General features: G+C 40.3%; 1 protein-coding gene across 1 annotated transcript in view; it reads left to right on the forward strand.

The window, feature by feature from the left end:
- The window catches only part of LOC103585031 (serine/threonine-protein kinase tousled-like 1), a 70,747-nt gene extending 63,086 nt beyond the window's left edge, over positions 1-7,661 (forward strand). Inside the window, exons 14-18 of the mRNA XM_008565892.1 lie at positions 974-1,055; positions 6,645-6,736; positions 6,819-6,908; positions 7,069-7,238; positions 7,479-7,661. Coding sequence (XP_008564114.1) covers positions 974-1,055; positions 6,645-6,736; positions 6,819-6,908; positions 7,069-7,238; positions 7,479-7,618 — 574 coding nt within the window. The 3' untranslated portion in view covers positions 7,619-7,661. The remainder of the gene's footprint in view (positions 1-973; positions 1,056-6,644; positions 6,737-6,818; positions 6,909-7,068; positions 7,239-7,478) is intronic.
- Positions 7,662-10,738: the final 3,077 nt, after the last annotated feature.

The raw sequence follows: 10,738 nt of genomic DNA on the forward strand, positions 1-10,738 counted from the left end.
CACCTAAAGGTATTTTAGTAAGTGATGTGTCAGCATTATGCAAGTATTTGGGAAAAAATGAAAAAAGAAGTAAAAGTTATAGTCTCTGTTCTTAATTCCTGGTTATCACAATGAGTACCATAGATAGAAAATGTTAAAGGAATTCAAAGAGAAAATATCCACGGGCTAGGGGGAGCTTCATGAAGGTGATAGAAATAAAAATTAAACAAGGCACTACTTGGAATTAATCAGTTTAAAAGCGAGGAAAGGTGTCTATTTACATTTTAAGACTAGTCATGTAATTTAAAGCTTCATCGCTTAGTATGAGTATCAGAATTGGAAGTGGCCAATTTCTGTTGTGAAATATGAGTATCTTGCTTAGAAGAAGGCCCATTCATGATGGTCTATGTATGTGTAATTTATCAATATACAGGTCATTTCTGAAATAATATAGTTATAGAATAACCTAAATTCTTTCAGATTAAAACTCTAATAAAGGGGCCAGCCCGGTGGCGCACTGCTACAGTGCACCGCTTGGGAGCGCAGCGGCGCTCCCGCCGAGGGTTCGGATCCCACATACAGACCAGCCGCTCACTGGCTGAGCGAGGTGCGGGCACAACACCGAGGGTTGCGATCCCGTTGCCGGTCCTGGTCCGGTACGGGCGCGACACTGAGGGTTGCGATCCGTTGCCGCTCACGAAGAAAAAAAAAAAAAAAAAACTCTAATAAAGCAGATGGGGCAAAACTAATTTAAAAAACTTTTCTGAAAATTATGTTCAAACTTTGTGGATATGATTTAGATCGATGAAAATAAATTGTTACAGTTTTACAGTATACTTTAAAACTAAGAAGAAATCTCTATAAGTTCATCAAGAAAAGCTTAAATTATTAAGTCTATATTTGATTTTGAGTAAAATAATAAGGCATAATTTGTAGAAGAAACTTTTTTGTGTGTCTTTTAATGTGCCTGAGTGTTTTATCCCCCACTCTTAAGGTTCAAAGATCATCCAACGTTAAATGAAAGATATTTATTACTTCATCTCCTTGGTAGAGGTGGCTTTAGCGAAGTGTATAAGGTAATGTAAATTTTATTCTGTTCTTCTCACTAATATAGCAAAGATATAGGAGTATGTGGTTAAGAAGTATTTGTCGTTTATTTATTGATGTTAGGACTCATTTTGTGTCCTGACTCTTATTACCAAAAAAAAAAAAGAGAGTTGGTTATCTCCAGAGTCTAAAGACTATCCTTGCACCTGCCCATTCTCTCTGATAATTGGTACCTAGTCACCATTAGCCAGTTTGATAAAAATAATAACTGTTTGAATCAAGATAGGCAGATAGCATAGTACCTTTATGGAAAGATTGTACCCTTTAATTTAACCATGTGTCTGAAGTCTTAATATATACTGAATTTACCCAAATTTCTACCTATTTTAAGGCCATCGTTTCTCAAATTCATATGTGTAACTGTAGACAGTTTTACTCACAGTGTTCACTATTTTATACCTTTTTAAACACCTTTTCATTTTATCTTTCAGCCCAACCTTTAATTGGAGTTCGTACAGTCTCTTTTATCATTCTGTATTCTCCCTTTAGAAGATTTTTATCCCCTATTATTCACTGAGTTCATCTATTTGATTCCACCCCCAGGTACATACAGTTGTCACTCACTATATGAGGGGGAATGGTTGTAGGACTCCCTGCAGATATCAAATCCTATGTGTGCTCAAGTCCTTTATATAAAATGGCATAGTACATACACATAGTACAGTCAACCAACTGTATATCCAGCCCACACCTTCCTTCTGAGCTGCACACCTGTTTGTGTACATGATTTAATTTATTCACATCATATGGATGCTTCATAGGCACTGCAAACTCATGTCAGAAATAGAAGTTATCATTTTCCTCTCCTTCAAAATCCCTGCTTCAGTATATGGTATTGCCATTCATCTGCCTGGTCCCTCAAGTCAAAACAAAAACCATCCTTTTCTCCTCCTTTTCTATAGTTCCCCTCCCCGAACATATTACAAGTCCCTTGTGTTTGCTGTTGTTAGTGTCATCAAGCTCTTCTAAGTCAGTGATGACCCTACTGTCTCTTAGTTCGAGGTTTCTTACTGAGAGTCTCCTAACTGACTGCTGTCTTTTGGGCATTTTCTCCAGTTCATTTTGTATTTTGCAGCTACAGTGACCTTTTTATAAGAGGCAATCTGATCATCTTCCCAGCTTGAAAGTCCCAGTAGCTTCCCATTTGCTCTTGGTTGGAATGAAGTCGTGTTAAAGGTCATATTCACACCTTAAACTTCAGTTTCTCTAGAAGGACCTCACCCTCTGCATCTCCTCAGATCATATTTGATCTGCCTTTTATAAACGCCTTGTGATACTTTGTGCTTCATTATGTATTAGTATAGCTAGGGATTAAGAGCTCTTATTCTGAAGTCTGACAAGTGGGTTTAAATCCTGACTGCTGTTTACTAAGTATGTAAACTTGAATATATTACTTAAACCTGTGCCTCATTTCTCCTGGGAGTAATAACAATGCCTACATTATAGGGTTGTTGTAATGATTAACAGGTATCATAGGTAAATCACATATAACATTGGTACTTAATAATCTTATCAGCTTACTTTTACTATTAGAAAATCCTCCCTAGTCAGTGAGATGAGAACTATGCCTTTCTGGTTTACTGAAGACAACCTAGTTTCTAGTTCTGACTCTGGGAAAAATTACAGAATTTGGATTCAGAGAATTTCACTTCTGAACTTTGTTCAACCAAAAACTGTTTGTTTTAACTTGGGAGAAGCAATAAGCATCATCGGCATCACCTTTTTCACTCATCAAGAGTAATGTTTGAGCTGTCTTCCGATTCCTATTTCTCTGATTCTAATGGTAGTTCATCCTCAAGCACTTAATGGTTGAAGTAGGCTTACCCAGGCCACAAGGTAGAAAAGAAGATCACAGTAGTTTTCCTTGGATCTAAAAATAGCTAACTTGGATCTAAAAAATCATGAAAAGCCAGCCAGCCACCAAAAAAAATTAAATGAAAAAAATAATAAAATAAAAATCACAAAAAGTTCAGTTAGCACAGGCTCAGCCTAAAAGTTGCTGAGCTTATGAGCCTGTCATGAGCTTTCATGACAGCCTTCTACCACTGCCCAATAATATTTCAACTGTATTTAGCTCCGTAGATAGGACTTTTTTTTAAAATCATAATTGATTATACATATTTTGGGGGTTCAACATTGACATATGTTTATCAAATCAATATTACTGGCATATATATTGTTACAAATCATACTTATTCTTTATGCCCCTTGTCCAGTCTCTCCCTATTGCCCTCTCCCTCCCCACTCCCACCTCTGATAACCCTAGATTTTTTCTGTTCTTCTGAAGGAGTAATGGTTACTCTGTTGGTTTGTTGCCTAGATGATCTGTCCAATGCTGAGAGGTGTGTTCAGGTGCCCTAGTATTATTGTAGAGCAGATGCTTCTTCTGTCACTCTGGAATGGGCTTTGTGGAGAGAGACATGCTCTTCTTTTCTTTGGTCTCTGCTGGTGACTCTCCTTGTATCAATACACTCCAATGGCTGGTGGACCATCTGCGTGGTAGTTGTGGCATATAGCCCCTTTTTTTTTTTTTTTTTTTTCCTTTTTGTCTTTTTCCGTGTCCGGCAACGGATCGCCACCCTCAGTGTCGCCCCCGCACTGCACCAGGACCAGCAACGGGATCGCAACCCTCGGTGTTGCTCCCGCGCCTCGCTCAGCCAGTGAGTGGGAACTGGTCTGTATGTGGGATCCGAACCCTCGGCGGGAGCGCTGCCGTGCTTCCCAAGCAGCGCACTATAGCAGTGCGCCACCGGGCCGGCCCACTTTTGCAGCAGCCATGGTTATTGTGGTGGCATGTGGTGGGCAACCCACACAGAGGTGATGTTTTTGGCATGCTCCTTGGTGCTGGTGGTTTGCCTGATTGTGGGGGAGAGGGTCTGGTTCCTGGAACTATACCTCAGGACCCTGGGCAGTCCCTGATGTACTGGTGACGTGCCTGGGCTGCAACTAATTTTTTGTCCTTCACTTACTTCTAAAATGGGGGAACTTCCTGTGGGGACCAGTACTTGAGCTGTGTGGATTAGCTAAATTGGTGCTTTGCTGCTGATTCCCTAGGGAAGGCTTTTTGTGCAGTTCAAGTTTTAATGGTTGACTTTATAGGTACTTCCAGCTTTCCGAGACCCAGTGCACCTGGGTTGTGTAGAAACTCTGATCTGTTCCTGAGTCTTTTCATCAAACTGCACCCCATGCAATTCTGTATTCCTGACCAGTCTCCTCTGAGTGGTCCTTCACTGATTGGGGTGCTGGTCAGCTGTCCTTGCTGTGCCCTATTGTTCCCCAGGTGAGCCCATCTCCCCCGACCACCTGCCCATGCTGCCAACACTTTTCATGGGATGGGCCATGCACCGCTCCCTTGTGATGACTCACTGGCCTCTTAAGTGGCTCCTTTTTTCAGTTGTTGTGGCTCTGTGCTCCTATGTGAGTTCACAGGAGTCCTGTTAGTGGTCTTGCTGGCCTGGAGGTCTCCAAAGCCCTCTTCCCCCCTGCCACCTCCAAGCAACTTCATCCAAAGGGCACAGCTGCAGCTTTTGCCAGGTCCTGCTCCTCTGTGCGCCCAGCAGCTCCAGCCTTAAAGTGACTGCGGCACAAAATGGTCGGAGTGGTTTTTTTTCTCTGATCATGGCTTCTCCCACCTTCATGCACTCTGTAGGTCTCTCCTCCTCTTCCCCTGAGCTCTAGTGGCCCCAGCTTGGCTGTTGTTGCTTTTTTATAGTTGTAAATTGGTTGATTTATGGGAGAGTGTGACACTGGGGACCATCTATTCTGCCTTCTTAACCGGAAGCCAAGATAAGACTTTCAAAGAAAAATCTTACGCAGGAGTTCGAAAATGCAGATTGGGTCCCAGTGACTTGAACTTTCTATGCTGACCTAAATACTAGTAACAGTTCTCTCCACCCTCTTCAAAGCTCTTTTCATGGTTGGCAGATCCATTGGGAAACAAAAAAAGCAAGTTGTAAGTCAAGAAATAATGACTTTTATCTTATACCAAGGTAAAGGATTTTGAATCAGTTGCTGAGTGATTTCTATAGTAGCCTTATGGAAACCCCTCTTACCTAATCTTGGGAGAAAGATGTATTTATAATTTGTTGTAATAAATATATACTCTAACTTTTTATTGCTAATATACTTAAAAGTTTTTCTTTGAATATCCTTTATTATGATTGCCTTTTACTTTTATCCCTTATTAAACACTTCATATGTTATATATCCTATTTAATCCTATTTAATTCTCTCAACAACCCCAACTTTATAGATAAGACTGAGGCTCAAAGAGGATGAGTATTAGCATAAAGTTACTCAGCTAATAAGTTCATCTGACTCCAAAGAGAATATTCTTAACTACTACATTGTACATTCTGACTGATCTCATGCTTTTATAATTTGTAACAAAGCAGGTACTTAACTGTACTGTTTTTTGCCTTCTGCTTATTTTTAGTTAAAATTGATGGGGGGAATCGGGACTGGGGAATCTTCTAATAAATATGTAAGCTTATAAGTCTTTTTTAAAGGGGTCACCTTTGTCTATAAATCACAGTAGAATCTAAATTATTAAATCTATCTTTAATGGTATTCAGTATTTTTAAAAAACATTTATAAATCATAGGAAGTCTTAAAATACTGATCATTCTGGGTTTTTTAATTTAAGAAATAGGCTGATGATTTGAACAAATTAAGTATAAATTATTTTTTTGAGACAACTGGGGAAAATTGAAGACAGGTTGGTTATTAGATGAGATTAGGAAATTATTGATGTAGTTAGGTGTGATAATGATATATGTGTTTTTTTGAAGTCATTATTATCTTGTAGAGATAAATACTGAAGAATTTACAGGTGAAATGATGTATTATCTGGGATTTGTTTTAAAAATACTCCAAGATAAGCAGGAAAAAAGCATGGAGATCAGGAAATAGGTGAAACAAGAATGGGCAAAATATTGATAATTCTTGAAACTGGATGATGGGTACATAAGGGTTTATTATACTACTCTATGTAGCTTTGTATAGATTTGAACTGTTTCTTTTCTTTCTTTTCCTTTTTTTTTTTTTTTTGGTGGCTGGCCAGTATGGGGTTTGAACAGCTTTGTAATAACTGTGTAGAATTTTTTTTCAACGATTGGAAAATTGTTAGGAACTTGTTATTTTTCAAAAAAAAAGTGAAAAGAGAAGGAAAAAACAGATTTAAAAAGGTTTGTTTTTTTTCAATCCACAAAACAGTATAGCCATTTGGTTTCCTGGGTGCTTACTGCTACTGCCAATATAGAGGAGCAGGTCCATATTAAAAACAAGTAATAGTTTTATTGTTTTATCTTGACTCAGTATATTGGCATTTATAAAAATCGAATGAAAATTTACATTAAAGTTTTCTCAAATTTACACTATGTAATTTGTATCTCGTTTCTGATAATGTCACTAAACTATATATAGTCTTAGAGATGATCACTAAAAATTGTGGTGTTTATTCTAATTCCATATTATTGCAAAAATTATCACTAAAAAAAAATCTCTTCAACTATTGAGTTAGTCTTTGTTCATAACTGTTTTTTTGCTTTGAATCCTAGGCTTTTGACCTTTATGAACAAAGGTATGCTGCTGTGAAGATCCATCAGCTTAATAAAAGCTGGAGAGATGAGAAAAAAGAAAATTACCACAAGTAAATATTAATACTTTATGGTTTTATAAGTTGAAAAATTTCTGAATGGTCATGGATAATTAATACAACTCTTTTCCCATAGACATGCCTGCAGAGAGTATAGAATACACAAAGAACTGGATCACCCCAGGATAGTTAAACTCTATGATTATTTCTCCTTGGATACAGATACGTAAGTGAATAAATATAAGGATTTAGTTTTTAAGAAAAGATATGTTTGCTTTTGCTTTCCCTATTCTGTGATGATGATAAAATGTTCTCCATTTCTCCTTGTGAATCTGAAACTACTGGGTAATATTTATGTCTAATTCTTTTTTTCTTCTCTGTTGTAGGTTTTGTACAGTGTTAGAATACTGTGAAGGCAATGACTTGGATTTCTATCTGAAGCAACACAAATTAATGTCAGAGAAAGAAGCTAGGTCTATTGTAATTCAGATTGTAAATGCACTAAGATATCTCAATGAGATCAAACCCCCTATTATACATTATGATCTTAAGCCAGGTAATTAATGAAATGTGTCTAATAATTTTTTTAAGTTCTGAAGGGTATAGTTTTTAAAAGTTATTCATTAAGTTATCTGAAAACATGCTTTTTGGTTTAGTTTTTAAAATTTCATTGGAATACTGGTAGAATCAAATTTACTAGTATTTTAAATATATTTTTACTTCCCAAAAGTTAAAGTAGTAAAGATAATGTTTTTTATATATGTGTCTTTAAAAGAATCTTGTATTTTATATTTAGGAAACATCCTTCTGGTAGATGGAACAGCATGTGGAGAAATCAAAATCACTGATTTTGGTCTGTCCAAGATTATGGATGATGATAGCTATGGTGTAGATGGAATGGATCTAACTTCCCAAGGGGCAGGCACTTATTGGTAAATATATTATTAAAAATATTAAAAGTATCTAGATTAGTACCCAGTGTCTGTCTGAGAATTAGTTTTTATTTTCATTTGAGACTACTATGGTGAAGATGCTGATTTTAAGCCTCTGTGTTGAGAGGGAGACTACTCCGAGAGGGTCAGTCCTTTTTTTCCTCATCTGTTCTCAACTGCAAATACCAGCAAACTGGAGAGAGAATGACTTGGCATTAGCAAGTGACTTCTGTACCTACTGGCCAGAAACTCCTAACATGGAGAATTCATGGATTTTCTTCTACAGTACTTGGGTGATGTTTATTGTGAATATAAATACTAATATAAATATGAGAGTACTTCAAAAAGTTCATGGAGCTCTCTCTGATCTCTGCCTCCATCATCTTGCAGTGTGAGACCCCTGGGTCACTGTTGCCACCACCTAATGGACTTTGGACTTCCCACCTCAGAAACTGTCTCTGCTTAACTTCTTGAGCATATGGAGTACAGTTATAACAACTGTTTAAAAGTCCTTGTCTGTGAAGGTCAAGATGGCGACGGGTCTGGAGCGCGGGTGCCAGAAGTCAGTGTGAGCCTGAGAAGTGTGCGCTGTGCTGCCAGAGTGCTATTTGCATTTCCAAGAGCAACAAAACAAGAATAAGTCTTTGATCAACTAATCTACAACTATAAAAAAGCAACTACAGATTCAAGGTTTAGGGCCGACATTAAAGAAGATTCCTGGGAGGGCCTGAGCCGTGCTGTGGGACCGAGTGAGCAGCCCGAGGCGGCGGCGGCTAGGACGGGGACGGCGGCAATGCGGAAACGGAGAGGGAGCCGCTTGGCCGGCCCAGCTCTGTGAGTGACCCCTAGCCTGGTCCTGCTTACGGGACAGACACCCATCCGGCTTCCGCCTGCCCCACTAGGCCAGTCACTGGCCCAGGGCTGCCTCCATTTTCTCGGGTCGGGGAGGAGCCGGCCGGCTCGGCCAGGCCTGCCCTCCTCACCCGGCTCGGCTCCTCACTGAGCCTTCCCACTTCCTTGCCCCGGCGCGGGGCCTCCGGGGGTCTGCGGACCAGCCTCACATCCCACTTCCCCCGCGGTTCTCTGGCAGGGCTTGTGGTGTGGGGAGCCCCCAGCCAGCGTCGGGAGGACAGGGAAGAATGGGCCAGGCCGATTGTCACTCCACCGTACCCTGGGCTTCGGCCCCCAGTAAATTTCCTGTTACCGGGAGGTAGATACCATCTCTGCGGCCATCAGTTCGGAAAAACGCCTAACCGATTTATGGTTAGGAAAAGTGTGATCGGAGCGCTCCCAAGCTCACTTGAACCTCCCGGAGAGCTGACTGCGGGCTGGCGCCGGAGTCGGTCCGCGCCAGGGGAAATCAAAAGAGGAACTGTGTGCTGCGGGTTCCTCCCCCGAGGAGCTCACGCTCCAGTGTGGGAGATAAGACAAGTACACAGATAACTTCAATACCAGGAGGAAGGTGATAAGTCCCGAGAAAGCCCTATACAGTTCTACAAAGGCACCCAGAGCGACAGTTCGTCTGCGCCTAGCAGAAACCTGAAAGTCTTCCTGGGCGAGGCAGTGCGGAGTAGGGGCTTGAAGGCCCGGCTGATAGACGAGGGTAGCAGAAGACATGTCCGATCCCAGTCTAGAGTGCACAGAGTGGTGAGGCATCCAGCTAGGGAGGCAGAGACTCGGCAGAAAACACACACTGCAGGCTGCCTCTGCGAGATCCAACAGCCCTGCCTAGTGCGCACAGATTGGGGAGATGTCCGGCTAGGGAGGTGGAGACTCGGCAGAAAACAGACACCCTGTGGGGCCACCAATGCGTGATCCAGCAGCCCAGCAGAGTCCAAGCTGACAAAAGTGGTGGCTCCCCGGAGAGGCCCAAGACCCAAGACAACCACACACATTAGACACTAGAGCCAACTGAGCAGTCACAGAGGTAGCCATACCAAATTGACAAACACAGCCACACCTTAGTTAGCCAATAGGGTCAAACCTGTGCACTGTGAAACCCCCTGCCAAAATGAATAAACATCAAAAAAAAGATACCAGAAATACAAAAAACCAAGAAAGTACACCACCAAAAGTTAATAAATCTCAAACTCTAGATCCTATAGAACAGGAAGCCCTTGAAATTAATGACAAGGAATTTCGAGTGATAATTCTAAAGAACCTGAATGAGACACAAGAAAACTCAGCTAGAAAGCATGATGAAATGAGGAAAAGTATACAGGGCATGAAAGAGGAAATGTACAAGGAAATCAATGCCCTGAAAAAAAATGTAGCAGAACTTGCCGAACTGAAGAAGTTATTCAGCGAAATAAAAAGCACAATGGAGAGTTTAACCAGCAGGATAGCGGAAGTTGAGAAGAGAACCTCTGAACTTGAAGATGGACTGATTGAAATAACACAAGCAGATAAGAAAAAAGAATCAAAGACATTGAAGAAAATCTGAGAGAGATATTAGACAACCTTAAGCACTCAAATATCTGAGTCATGGGTATTCCAGAAGAGGAGGAAAACGGAGAATGTATTGAAAACATACTCAACAAAATAGTGGCAGAAAACTTCCCAGGCATAGGAAAAATCACAGATCTTCAGATCCAGGAAGCTCAATGATCTCCAAACGTATTCAACCCAAAAAGGTCTTCTCCAAGACATGTTATAGTCAAATTGGCAAAACTCAAATACAAAGAGAGAATCTTAAAAGCTGCAAGAGAGAAGTGTCAAATCACCTATAAGGAGCCCCAGTCAGGCTAACATCAGACTTTTCATCACAAACCCTAAAAGCTAGAAAGGAATGGGATGATATATTCAAAATACTAAAAGACAAAGATTGCCAGCCAAGAATACTCTACCCTGCAAGGCTGTCCTTCCCAATTGAAGGGCAAATAGTATATTTTTCAGACAGACAAAAACTGCGGGAGTTCACCACCACACGACCACCCTTACAAGAAATTCTCAAAGGAGTACAGAGTTTGGTTCCTGAAAAATAACTACTATTGCCATAAAAACCCAAGTAAAACCAAAACCCACTAGTATATTAAAAATGACAATCATGAAAAGAAAACAAACAAAAACATTATCTACAACCTAAGGAACCAACAAACACAGAAAACAAACAGCAAAGCAGAAA

The sequence above is a fragment of the Galeopterus variegatus genome, unplaced genomic scaffold (assembly GCF_000696425.1).
Source record: "Galeopterus variegatus unplaced genomic scaffold, G_variegatus-3.0.2 Scaffold211, whole genome shotgun sequence".
Lineage (NCBI taxonomy): Eukaryota > Metazoa > Chordata > Mammalia > Dermoptera > Cynocephalidae > Galeopterus > Galeopterus variegatus.